We start from the raw sequence: 13,005 nt of genomic DNA, 5'->3' as shown, positions 1-13,005 counted from the left end.
ATATGTGATTGATACATAAATAGCATGGCCAGGAGTTAGATAGCTGGGTTCAAACCCTGGCTCTGCACACACATGATTTGTGAACGTAGGCAGGTCAGTTGGCCTCTCTCTTAGCCAAAGTTTCTCCATCTGTGCAATGGGGTCACGGTAATTCCTTTTGGCTTGTCGTAAAGATTTAGTTTTGTGATGTCCAGGGAGTATAAATTGAGTGAATGAATGAGTTGAACAGAAAGTCCCTCCATCGACCTTGCTGTTCACTTTGATATTGGGGGCAGGGCACTTGTCCACCTGTGTCTACAGCTGGGATGGGCATGTGGCTTCTTCCTTCCCAGGATCTCAGCCCTACTGTCTACTTATGGCCTCTCCTTCCCTCTAGGGAGACCCCTGTGAAGTGTGTCCAACGTTGCCTGAAGGGTTTCAGAGCTTCGTGGGGCTGCCTGGAAAGCCAGGGCCCAAGGGGGAACCAGGAAATCCTCTACCAGCCAGGGTGAGTGCCCATGGTGGCCACTGAGGGACCCTCACAAAAAAAACAAAAAAAAAAAAAATGGCATGGTCATAGAGAAGGGTTGGGCAGAGAGACTGGGTACTTCTCTTGACCACAGAGAGGTTGTGAACAGGGGTTCCAAGTTCTTACCCTGGGGAAGGAGAGGGGGCCAAACTATAGAGCCTAGGACCGGGCTAGAAGGCCACCCCAGGTCTCCATGGCAACCACCAGGGCTCTTGAGAAAGCTCTAGGGTGCCTTTTGGGCAAGCTGGGTAGAACCAATCCTTATTGTGAGTGAGCCTGTACCCTCCACCTGGAAGTGGGTATTGGTTTGGGGTGGGGCAAAGGAGTGGGCAGGGCTGGGGCAGGAGTCCTGGCCTGGACTTCCCACTCCACTCCCTCACAGACCTTTTCTTTCAGGAGGGCCTGAGAACTGTTGGACAAAAAGGTGATCGGGTATGTACAGGGGCTTTCTACTGGGGAGGCTCAGCCCTGGCCCCATTTTCCCATCTGTTACATGGGTTGATGAGCCCTATCTCTGGGGTACTGGCCTTGAACCTCACAGGGACCCCTGGGTGTTTGAAGGGTTTGTGGGGGGTGACTTTGCTATCCTTATGTACGGACAAAAAGTTTGGGGTGCCCTAACACACCCACTCCCAGCCCACAAACTTTCCCTGCAGGGAGACCCTGGCATCCAAGGCATCAAAGGAGAGAAGGTGAGGGAACCCCATCCCCCCGCTGCTCCCCTCTGACTACCTGGGAGCCTTTCTGACCCCTTCTCTTTCATGCCTAGGGGGAGTCCTGCTCGTCCTGCAACTTAGGTGTGGAGGCCCAGCAATTCAGGCCCTCTACGGGGGCCACAGGGAATGTGGACTCCCCTGGCTTTGGCTTGCCTGGCCTTCTGGTGAGTGACTGCTTCCTTCCAGCCCAGACCGTCTTTGCCACACTGGTGGCCTCCCTAGCTCTTCAGGCCCTGAGTCTCAGGGCAGGGGCCAGGAGGGAAACCAGGAAGCAGGTGTCCCAGGCCTGCAGGCTGGCCCCTGTCTCCATTCCTGTGCTGCCCTTGGCTGCGTACCCTGGAACTTTCTGTTAGAACCTGAGTGCCTACTAGTTGCATAATGACAGTAACTGTCCCTCTACCTGCGAGTTATGGTATTTGTAATTCTGAGCTTGCCTTGCTCTTTCTGCGTGGAACTGGGAGCCATGGAATATTGGAGGGGTGGGAGTTGGGGGAATGCTGTGACTCTGACTTGGATGTTTTGCAGGGGAAAGCTGGGGCTCCAGGGCCAACAGGGCTAAAAGGAGAGAAGGTGAGACCTGGGTTAGACGTCAGAGACGCCAGGGCTGCTTGACAGGGAGCGGCGGGGAGGGTGGCTGGTGGCTGGGAAGTGGGGGCAACAGTGAAATAAATGTGTAAATTCACCCTAGTGAGAACTTGAGTCAAAGAACTTGATTCCTGACAGCTCTCCCATTCTCCAAGAGAATTCCTTAATGCTGTATTTTTAATTGGATGACAATCTAAAGCACTTTAGCACATTCGAGACCATCTTATAATAAAATCATATTTAACATTTCTGTACCATGTACAATGTGCTCAGTACTGTTCCAAGTGCTTGTGCATATGTTAATTTGTATTACCCTCCCAAAACCTTATGCAGTTAGTATGCCATTATTCCCATTTTACAAATGAGAAAACGGAGACCCAGAGAGGTCAAATAAATTGCCCAAAGTCACACAGGTGTTTGGGCACAGAGCTGGGATTTGAGCCCAGGAAATCTGGCTCCAGAGTCTGTAACTGAGTCTGTCACCGAGTGGCTGGGCTGCTCAATCTCAGTGTCCGTGTTAACATTCGTGTTTATGATTGAGTTGGAGACAAGTAATAGCACTGAACTTACAATGCAGTGTTGCTCGGATGAGGGCCTCTGTGGGTGTACAGTGCTTAAGTGTGAGAAACTCTGAAATACGTGTTCAGACTCACCTCTAACAGGCAAATCACACTTGTCATGTCTCAAATGGAGCTCTTGCTCCCTGCCACTTCTTCTTGAAGTCTTTTCCATCTCAGTAAATGGCATATCCCTGTTCCTCAAACCCAACACCTGTCTCACCCTTGACTCCCTGACAGTTCTGCCCACAAGCTCTCTCTTCGCACCACCTGGTTGTAGGTGGCTACCTCCCCTCTGGCCTGCCCACCTCCACTGAAGCTCTTGTACTTTATTTCCCTGTGTAGCATCCTTCTGTGACTTGCTTTGTACCAAAGTCCTGCTATGCCTAACAATACCCTGGATGATCTAGCCCCTGCCTACCTTTCCAAACTCATCTGTACTCTTCTCCCCATTGCTTGCTTTATTTTAGCCATACTGGCCCTTGTTTCATTCTGGAATGTGTCAAGACCCCTTAGATTTTGTACTTGTGAGTGTTTTCTCTCTAAACCAGTTGCTGTCAAGTCGATTCTGACTTACGGCAATGCCATGTGTGTCAGAGTAGAGCTGTGCTCCACAGAGTTTTCAATGGCTGATTTTTTGGAAGTAGAACAGCAGACCTTTTTTCCCAGGCACCTCTAGGTAGACTCAAACCAAGCACGTTGGCTTTTTGCATTACCCAGGGACTCCTTTTTCTTCTCTACCCTCCCCCTATTCTTTCTTTGGCTTATCTTAATTCTCATCTTGCCAGTAATAATTGAGGTTAACATGTCTCTGGCCACACTGTCTAAAATGGCCTCCCTCGCTTACTGCATCTCATCTTCATTTGTTTCCTTTATAACACTCACAACTCTCTAAAGTTATTGTTACTAGAGTTATACTTACTTTTAGAGAGATTTTATTGTCCTCTGTAAGTATATAAAGTCCACAAGGGGTTTTTGTCCATGTTGTTCACTGCTATATACCCGGCATCTATTCTATTCTAGTGCCTGGTGTGGTAGGCACCCAGTGAACAGCTGTTGGATAAATGAATTAATGATCTTTGTGTGGTGCGTCAGGTGTGGGGCTGCGGCTAGGATTCTGTGAAGTGAGGCTGGGGGCAGAAACATGGCCTCCAGCCCCTGGGTTCCACAGACTGGCCCAGCTGACCTTGTGGAAATTTCCTCCCCTCTCCAGGCCTCAGTTTCCCTATCCAGGAAAGGAGGCTGTGGTTTAGAGGTCCCAAAGGGCTACTTTGTAGTTCTGGGCTTGGGGTTGCTCTAGCACTATGCCTCATCCCCCCTTTGACCTTATGTTTTCCGCTTTGCTCGCAGGGTACTTCTGGGGATGCAGGGCCAGCTGGCAGCCCAGTGAGTATGTGTTGGATGGCAATAGCTCAGGGGAGAAGGACAAGGAGGGAGGTGCTGCTTGCTTCTGAGGGCTGGTGGACCTGGGCTGTCCTTCAGCATTGCCTGGAAGATGTTGGGTATCAACATGGCTTCTTCTTGTGTAGGGGCTGCCAGGGCCAGTGGGACCAGCAGGAACCAAAGGGGAGAAGGTGAGTCTGGGGTTGTTCACTGCACGGCCGCCAGGGTAAGCTTCCTAAACACATGCTCATCTTGCTGTACTTTAAACCCTCTGATGCTCCCTGCTGCCCAGAGGGCAAAGTTTGACTCCTTGCATGGTGTTCCAGACTCCTGAGGACTTGGCTTCCGCCTTCATTCCTCACCTGTTCTCCCCAGTCTCTCCTGAGATACCCCATGCCCACCACAGATGCTATCAGGACCAGGCTACACTGCCAGCCCCAGATTCTGAGCCTGGCGCTGGTGCATTGTTCACCAGGGCGTGCGGATCTCCTAACCTCATGCCATTGCTTGTCAGGGGGAGCCTTGTGAGCCATGTACAGTCTTGTCCAAGCCTCAGGATGGGGATGGCCATGTGGTGGCCCTGCCTGGCCCGCCTGGAAAGAAGGGGGACCCTGGGCCTCCAGGCCTCAACCTACCAGGAAAACCAGTGAGTTCCGGGGCTTCTGGAGCCAGGGAGCAGAAAGGGCTCAAGAGAGGCGAGGGATGGGCCTGCCTGGGTCTCTTGGCTCCGGGCCAGGTTTCCTGGGCAGTGGGGGGCGTAGGTGGAGTGTGTGTGGAGGGGTCAGTGACTCTGTCTCTAGAGGGAGCTGGCTGGCAGGCCTCGACCCTTACTCTGGGACACAGCATGGTGGAGTGGGTACAAAGAGCATCAACCTGGGAGCAGCCAGGCCTGGGGTCAGATTCCAGGTCTGCCTTTTACTAGATCTTTAACTTGAGCAATTAATTTTTCTTCTTGGCACCTTAGTTTCCTACACATAGTGTTGTTATAAAACTTAGTAAAGGTATGTGTGAAGTACTTGGTGGCACATAGTCGGCATTCAGGAGTTGGTAGCTACCACTGTAGTTATTGTTGTTACTGCTTTAATAACAACAGCAGACACTGATACAGCACATACTACATGCCAAGCATGGCTTCACATGTATTAGCTCGTCTAATCCTCACAAGAACCCTCTGGGCTAGAACCTTATACTATTTTTATTATCCCCATTTGACAGATATGGAAACTGAGGCACAGAGAGTTTAAGCAACCTGCCCAGAGTCATTCAGGCAGGGAGTCTGAATCGAGTCTACTCTCTTAACCTATGCAATACTGCTCCACCAGGCTGTGAGCAGAGGTTTTTGTCTGTTTTGTTTACTCTTGTGTCCTCTGGGTCTAGCACAGTGCTGGGCACTTAGGGGTGTCTGGTATGAAAGAATGATTTGTAGAAATTCTTCCTCCTCAGGGCAAGGCTGGAGAGCGAGGAATGAAGGGGCAGAAGGTGAGAGAGCCTCAGTGGGCCCCTGGGTGGACTGTCCCAACCACCTCCTCTCAGTCCCCCCATCTCCTTTCCTAATGGCCTAGGCCCACTCCCCACTCCCTCCAGCTCCAGTTCTCAGCCCCAGCGAAAGGCTGTGAGTGCCTGCAGGTCCCAGGAGGGCAACCTGCCCCCAGCTGGGCCACCTCTGCCCTCCTCGACCCCTACTCATTACAGGGTGAAGCGGGGAATCCTGGAGACCCTGGAATACCAGGCACCACAGGGCAGCCGGGACTGTCCGGAGAACCTGGGGTCCGGGGCCCTGCAGGGCCAAAAGGAGAAAAGGTCAGTCAGGCAAGGTCTAGCTTGCTGCATGAGTCAAAAGAAATAAGGTGGAGTGCTCACAAGAGAAGGACTGTGGGATCAGGAACGGGCTTGGGCTGTGAGCCTTAGCAGCGGAGGCTCCTCAGCTCTTCCCTGAGCCAAGGAGAAGGAGAGCTAGGAGCGCGGAAACCTATTTTGATTTCCCAGGGTGAGGTAGGGGTATCAGAGGGCAGAGTTCTTGGAGGGCACAAGGACCCCCTTTCTGATGCCCCTTCCTGGCCCGTCTGTCAGCTCTGCTCACACGCTCTGGGCTGTTCCCATCTCTGCCCAGGGTGATGGCTGCACTGCCTGCCCCAGCCTGCAGGGGGCGATGACCAACATGGCTGGACTGCCTGGGAAACCAGGCCCCAAAGGAGAGCCAGGCCCTGAAGGTGTGGGCAGGCCTGGTAAACCGGTGAGTTTGGCTGCCTGTCCCCTGGCCCTTCCCTGCCTGGGCTTTGCCTTCTCCTCCTCCTGCCCTCCTCCCTTACCCCTGTGGGGATTCCATGGGCTGCCTTGTGATTTTTAGGGCCAGCCTGGTCTACCGGGAGTTCAGGGGCCCCGAGGACTGAAGGGAACACAGGTAGGTGTGAATATGGGACCTGGGCTGCAGTATGTGTGGGCGAGGGTGGGGCAGGGAGATGGGGGCAGTGGGCCTGGAGTGGGAAATAGAGATGAGCCACAGGGTCAGGAGAGGGTGGTAGTGGAAAAGGGGAAGAAGAAGGGGCCGGGGAGAGGACTGGAGAGGAAGTGAGGGGTAGAAGGGGAACCTGGAGCCAGAGTTTGTCCTTTTGCCTCTTCAGGGAGAGCCAGGGCCTCCAGGAATGGGAATCCAGGGGCCTCAGGTGAGTCTCCAGCCTTACCTTTGACCTCCCACCCTTCCCCCTGCCCACTTCCATTAGCCAGCTCCCCACTCTCATCTGCTCCAAAGACCACAGAGCTCTGACTGCCCCAGACATTCATGGTCACAGCTTGGGGGAGGGGTTGGGCAGCAGCCCTGCTCTGCCATTGCTTCTGCCGGGACCTTGGCTTTTTCCCCTTTCCTGCCTCTCTGGCCCTTAGGGTCTCCTTGGGGAATATTCCTGAGTTTGGGTTGGCAGATGCCCTACCCCAGACCAGGTCAGCCAGGCCGCTGTGCCCCCAGTCTCCTTTTTGACTTGCAGGGGGAGCCTGGAGCCCAGGGTTTGCCTGGCATTCAGGTACATTTGCCTTGGGCCTGGAGGTGGGTTGCAGACAAGAGGGGGACACTCTAGGATAAGGGCTAACTAACTGTGCTTCCATCTGCAGGGCCTTCCAGGACCTCAGGGACCACCTGGCCCCACCGGAGAGAAGGGTGCCAAGGTGAGCCTCTGCCTCCTTGGGCATTGGGCTTGCAGTGCCTCAGAGGATCCTAGTGGAGGGTGCAGAAGACATGGGAGCTGAGTGGTGCCCACCAGAGGGCTACCCAAGGCCTGGTCTGATGTGTTCCACCTGGTGGATTATAGCCAGCTTCAAGTTTGTGTCCTTTATCCACAGGGACCTCCAGGGGTGAAAGGAGCCACCGGACCTGTAGGCCCTCCTGGTGCCAGTGTGTCCGGGCCTCCGGTAAGGGTCCCCTCTGTGCTCCCTGCTCCTTGTGGGCTGAGGCTCTCCCTAAGGTCATTGCTGGGAAGAGGGCACAGGGAGAAGAGTGGCCTCGGCTCTGCCCAACCTCAGAAGAGGGAAGACTGTGTTGTATTGGGGGGGAACACATGAATAAGAACAATAATGATCAACACCGGCATTTTGAGCAATAGCTATGCCAAGGCCCTGTGCTAGCTCTAAACACAGTCATTCACTTATCCTCACAACAGCACTGTAGGGGAGTGCTATTATTGTCCCCATTTCATAGACCAGGAAACCGAGGTTAGGAGGCAGAACCAGGATGTGAACCCAGGTCAGTCTGACTCAAAGCCTTCAAACCTTAGTGTGGTTAGGGATCAGCTAGACCAGCGCTGCCCCAGTAGAACTATGTACGATGATGGAAGTACTCTATTCTTTGCCATCCAAGGTGGTAACCACTAGACACACATGGCTATCAAGCACTTGAAATGGGGCTGGTGCAACTGAGGAACTGACTGTTTAATTTCCTTACTTTAAGTTTAAATAGCCACATGTGGCTAAGGGCTACCATACTGGACAGCAGCTTCTGCCCTTATTACCCACAAAGGCTCTTTATTACTGTCCCCACCCAGTGATTCTCATGGATATGTCTATTGAACAAATTGCATAGATTAACTAATAATAAATGCATTTCCTCATCTCTGTTCATCAAAGACCCACGTAAGAGCCAGCTTCTGCACCACATGAACCCCCTAGAATTTCACAAGTTGATATAATTCTAGATGAAATCAAAGAAAGCCTACCTTTTAGCCAGCCTGTGCCTGCTGGGTCATGGGCAAATGTATAATTTTTCTTGGGCTTTTGGTGAGGTTAAAAATCACCCAGTGGACTGTATCCTTTTCTATCCTTAGGGATCCCTAGAGAAATTCCGCTTGCTTTGGGGATCACTCATGGCTTCCTTATAAGGGTGTACCAAGGCCCAGGGGGGCGGGGACTTGCCCAAGCCCACACAGCCAGTCTGTATTACCAGTCAGGATCCCTGCTGTTCCCAGGAGCCCCAGAGTAAAGGCAGAGACATGGTCCTGGTCCTCCCAGTAAGAAAGCGGAGTGTCCCACGGTAAGGCAGCCCTCAGAACACCCTCCATGCTGCCAGGCCAGCCCTCTGGGCCCAAGCAGATTTTGTGCCTTTGCTCAAGCTGCTCCCCTCCGGGAATGTTCTCCAGACCTTCTTTCCTCAAGCTGAATCTGACCCAGGAGGCATTCCATCCCAGTCCCATGCTCATTGCTTGTGTGCCCTTAGCCAAGTGACACCTGAGTCTCTGATTCCTTGTTAGTAAATCAGGGACTGAAATTCCTACTTCCCAGTTAAGTCAACTGGGATAACTTTTGTGACAGAAAGAATGTGTGTCAAGTGCCTGCTGGAGATAGAGAGGAGAGAGGAGGGAATGTGGGGCTGGACAGACCTGAGTGCAGTTGTGTTCTTAGGCCTATTATGGAATTTTTTCAAGCCTCAGTTTCCTCACCTGTAAAACAGAAAAACACCGCTCTTTAGGGCTGGGAGTGGGGATTCCATTCTGTGCTGTCCGACAGGTGCTTGACCAGTGTCTGCACCCAGAAGGACTGAGGAAATGTCAGTCTTTGTCTTCCTTCCATCCTCCTCTTGCCTTTGTGCCTCAGCCTCCTCCTCTAGAACGTGGGCATGGGGCTTGGGCTCCAGAGGGGCCTGGGGCTGCTTCTGTTTTTCCTACTGCCCTTCTCTGCAGGCAAGGCAGTCTAGATGCCTGGCTTCTGTCCATCCTCGACCACTGACCCTGGGCTCTCTCCCTTCAGGGCCATGATGGGCAGCAAGGACAGAGCGGGCTTCCAGGAGCCAGAGGGATGCCAGTGAGTACAGCATCTTGGGGCAGCCGGAAGCCACAGCTGTCCTTGTCTCAGTGCCCCTCTCCACTCAACTCCCTGTGTTTCCTCCCTGCAGGGTGAAAAGGGATCTCAGGGAGAGAAGGTGAGTCCCTAGGATCTGAGACTAAAACTCTGGGGGAATTAGCAGCCCCTAAAACCCCACCGTCCAGGAGAACCTAGGCTAAGGGACATGCACATGGTAGCTGCCCTGGACTGGAGGATAGGAGCTGAGGAGCCATCCCAAGCAGCACCTTGGTTCCAGGGAGCAGGGACCCTAAACACTCCCCTCTTTGTGTGGTTGCTGGCCCAGGGCTCAACTGAGATCACAGGAGACCCAGAAAGCTCCAAGGCCTCCATGAGGGTAGCTGCTTAAATGGGGAAGAGCCAGACACAGGGAGGGGAACTGAGTTGGGAAGGACTGGTGCTGAGAGGGCAGAGAGGTGAAGGGCAGGGATAGAAGGGCATAGGCCAAAGGAAGTGGGGCTGCAGCTGGGCCAAGCTGTGACTATCCTGGAGGTGAGAAGGCCTGTGCAGCAGCAGACAAGATACAATGGAAAACGATAGTAATAGCAGGAACTACCTTTTGCAGAATGCTTACCACGTGGCGGGAGCTCTAGATACCTTAATCCGTTTTATCCTCATGATGGTCTATGTGTTTGGTATTATTATCCCCATTTCATAGATGAAGAGACTGAAGTTCAGAGAGGCTGAACAGATTGCCCAGGGACAGATCCTCTAGAGCCCTCTCTTTCCCACTCTCTAATGAAGGCTTTTGTCTTTTCAGGGTGAACCAGGGGAGTGCTCCTGCCCCTCTCGCGGAGACTTCATCTTCTCTGGGATGCCGGTAAGTCGTGCTGAGGTCTCTACCCCCAGCCTGGGGGAGAGGTCCAGCTTCCCGCCTCATGCCCACCGTGCCAAGGGCCCTGCAGGGCTTCGTGCCGCAGCCAACTGCCTCCTCACACAGCCCTGCGCTTGGTGTGGACATCGCCTTTAACCTGTCCCATTCTTTTGCAACCCCCACCTCCACCCAGGGTGCTCCGGGACTTTGGATGGGCAGCTCCTGGCAGCCGGGTCCGCAGGTGTGTGTCGCTTGTCTCTTCTGCCTCTCCTCTCCATCCACCAGTGCCCCACCGCTTGCCCATCCTACTCCGATGCCCAGCAACAGGGCAGAGCTCTCTTCTGGGTCTGATTCTTCCTTTTCTCCCTCAGGGTCCCCCGGGTGTTCCCGGACCACCAGGCCCTCCTGGAGTGCCTGGGCTGCAGGTAAAGGGAGAAGAGAATAAGACGTTTGGGAGTCAGGGAGGCTCATGAGGTCAGGGAGGCTCCTCCCAGCTGGACCCAAGGGTGCTGCTCTGCCTCAACCACACCCGTATGTCATTTCTCACTCCCTGGGCTCCTGCTTCCCAGAGTGGCCTGGAGAACCTACTGATCCCTTAGAGCAGACTATGGGCACCCCAGCCCCTTTTTTGAGGAAGCCCTGTCGCGTGCTAGCAGAGGCACTCCGCTGACAGTGTCGTGCTCAGGCCCTGGCCAGCTGTCAGGAGCCCAGAATCTGGGTCAGATAAAAATCCTTTACACAGAGCTCTACAGTTTTGGAGCAACCTTCAGCTTGCAACTGTGCATCAAATATTTTTGCGTATCTGCTGTTTTCCAGGCACTGCTTTGGGTGCTGGGGATATAGCAGTGGCCCAAATGGGTAGAAATTCCTGCTCTCTTAGAGCTTGCATTCCAGTAGGAGAGACAGACAACAAACAAGACCAATAAATAAAATGCATAGTAGGCTAGAAAGTGATGCATGCTAAGGAGAAAGGTCAGCAGGGAATGGGGCTGAAAATGGGCGGAGGGCAAGAAAGATGAGGTTTTAAGGCAAGAAAGTGACATCTGAATCAAGGAAATGAGGAGTGAGCCTTCTGAGTATCTGGAGGGAGAGTACTCCTGGCAGAGAAAACAGCAGGTACAAAGGCCTGGAGGTGGGAATGTACCTCTGTGTTTGGAATAGCAAGGAGGCCAGAGATAGTGAGGAGAGAGGAGTAGACGTTGAGATCAGTATGGCATTGTGATGAGAGCCTGGATTCTAAGGCTAGGTGACTTGAATTTGAGTCCCGGCTCTGCCATGCGCTAGCTGTGTGATGTTGGACAAGTTACTTAACATCTCTAAGTCGCCTTTGCTTTGTTTGTTGAATGAAGATAATTACAATTCCTACTTCATAGGGCTTTTGTGAGTATTAAATGAGTTAATATATGCAAAATGCATAGAACTCTGCCTGGCGTATAGTAAATACTTAGAAAGCATTAGCCATCATTACTACTGTTACTATTGTTGTTTTACACCCATTCTTTGCTTCATTTGAGCGTTACATCAACCTCAATAGAAAGGGCATGTTATCCCAGGTTACAGCTGGCAAACTGAGGCTCTTGAAGTATCTTGTCCAAGGTCATCTGGCTAAGAAGTGGCAGTGCTGGATGGGGGCTCCTGCTCCCCTCCACGGCCTTTCAGAACTTCCCCCAAATTTTCATACCAGCCCGCATTTTCCAGAGGTCCTGGGAAGCACAGATAGTGGCTTCTGGTGTTAGGCTCCCAGGTCCTGGAAGGGTGATTCTCACCTGAAAAAAGGGGGAAGGAAGCAGAGCAGAATCACATGGAAGCTTTTAACAGAAGACTCTCCTCTGCCTCAATGATTTTATACCTTCCATCCCCACCCCAGCCAGACTCTGCCCTGCCACCTGGGCTGAGATCTGCTCTGGTGAGCCACCATTACTGATGGGAGCCTCTCTTTGTTCGTCGGGAGCCCTGAACCGGAGCCCATTCTTTGTCCCCCAGGGGCCAGCCACACCTTTGCTGAGTGCCCTTGGAGTCCTGCGGTACTACCAGGAAACAGGAATCTGTCTGCGGGAGGCTTGCATCTCCTCTCTCAGGTTCCAAGATATACAGTACCTACTTGCCCAAGATCATGTCACATAGTCACAACTCTCTGTCACCTCATTTAATCCTCACCCATTTCACAGATGAGAAAACTGAGGCATAGAGGCTAAGAAACTTGCTTGAGGCTATATGGCTTGTAGGCAGTTGAGCTTAGGTTTAAATCTGGGGAATTTGACTCCAGCCCCTACACTCTTCATTTCTACACAGGGCTTCAAACTAATTCTTCCCGGTTCAGTCATGGCTGAAGAAGTGATACCAGAGCAGACCTGAATTTTTAGAATTTAGGTAAACCAGAACTACAGATCAAAGCCCTGCTAGAAACTTAATCTCCCTCTTAGAAGACAAGGTCCATAGCAATCAGATCTCTTGCCAGTCGGATTTTGCACAGAGTGGAAAACAGTAGTGCCCCACTCAAAGATGGTGGCTGACCAATCAGCTTTGAATGCGGGTTGCTCTCCACAGTCCTGCCGATAATCCAGTCTCGTGCATCAGGCTTCGGAAGGGGCTCACTACACCTCTTTCCAGTCTCCCATTCCAGGGCTTCAAGCCATAATTTTTCCCCTTGCAGTTCACCCAAATTGTAAAAATTTGAGTCTGTTCCAATTTCACTTTGTCAGCCATGACTGAATGGGTTCAAACTGGTTTGAAGCCCTGTTTTCTACAGCAGAACAGGTGGGGTATTTAGTTCTGGGAGGGCAGGAAAGAAACATGAAGTATGAGGCTTGAACTAATACAAGGGCAGTGTAGAGAGGAGCGGGGGCTGAATAACGAGGTTAGTGGTTGGAACCTACCTACGAGTAGCATGGAGCCCTGATGGCACAGTGGTTAAGTACTCAGCTACTACTCAAAAGGCCAGCAGTTCAAATCCACCAGTCATTCCTTGAAAACTCTACGGGGCAGTTCTACTCTGTCCTGTAGGGTCACTATGAGTCGGAATCAACTCAATGGCAGTGGTTCTTTTTTTTTTCTTTTTGGTTTAGGACTACCACAAAAGAAAAGGCCTGAAAATCTGCTTTCGTTAGATTACAGTCAGGA

At 52.3% G+C, this 13,005-nt stretch overlaps 1 protein-coding gene across 9 annotated transcripts in view; it reads left to right on the top strand.

Annotated features, from left to right (window-relative positions):
- The window catches only part of COL16A1 (collagen type XVI alpha 1 chain), a 55,702-nt gene that overhangs the window by 17,337 nt on the left and 25,360 nt on the right, over positions 1–13,005 (top strand). For 8 of the 9 annotated variants that reach the window (XM_064281624.1, XM_064281626.1, XM_064281622.1 and 5 more), the window contains 21 exons: positions 377–487; positions 905–940; positions 1,165–1,200; positions 1,278–1,388; positions 1,750–1,794; positions 3,717–3,752; positions 3,896–3,940; positions 4,264–4,395; positions 5,193–5,228; positions 5,442–5,549; positions 5,860–5,982; positions 6,097–6,150; positions 6,371–6,412; positions 6,731–6,766; positions 6,855–6,908; positions 7,083–7,151; positions 8,979–9,032; positions 9,124–9,150; positions 9,832–9,891; positions 10,079–10,126; positions 10,257–10,310. In XM_064281624.1, the coding sequence (XP_064137694.1) occupies positions 377–487; positions 905–940; positions 1,165–1,200; positions 1,278–1,388; positions 1,750–1,794; positions 3,717–3,752; positions 3,896–3,940; positions 4,264–4,395; positions 5,193–5,228; positions 5,442–5,549; positions 5,860–5,982; positions 6,097–6,150; positions 6,371–6,412; positions 6,731–6,766; positions 6,855–6,908; positions 7,083–7,151; positions 8,979–9,032; positions 9,124–9,150; positions 9,832–9,891; positions 10,079–10,126; positions 10,257–10,310 (1,317 nt within the window). The remainder of the gene's footprint in view (positions 1–376; positions 488–904; positions 941–1,164; positions 1,201–1,277; positions 1,389–1,749; positions 1,795–3,716; positions 3,753–3,895; positions 3,941–4,263; positions 4,396–5,192; positions 5,229–5,441; positions 5,550–5,859; positions 5,983–6,096; positions 6,151–6,370; positions 6,413–6,730; positions 6,767–6,854; positions 6,909–7,082; positions 7,152–8,978; positions 9,033–9,123; positions 9,151–9,831; positions 9,892–10,078; positions 10,127–10,256; positions 10,311–13,005) is intronic. The other variant, XM_064281619.1, reaches the window with a different exon arrangement.

The sequence above is a fragment of the Loxodonta africana genome, chromosome 3 (genome assembly GCF_030014295.1).
Source record: "Loxodonta africana isolate mLoxAfr1 chromosome 3, mLoxAfr1.hap2, whole genome shotgun sequence".
NCBI classification, from domain to species: Eukaryota; Metazoa; Chordata; class Mammalia; order Proboscidea; family Elephantidae; genus Loxodonta; species Loxodonta africana.
Note: the sequence above shows the minus strand (reverse complement) of the source record. Positions and strands in the feature narration are given on the sequence as shown.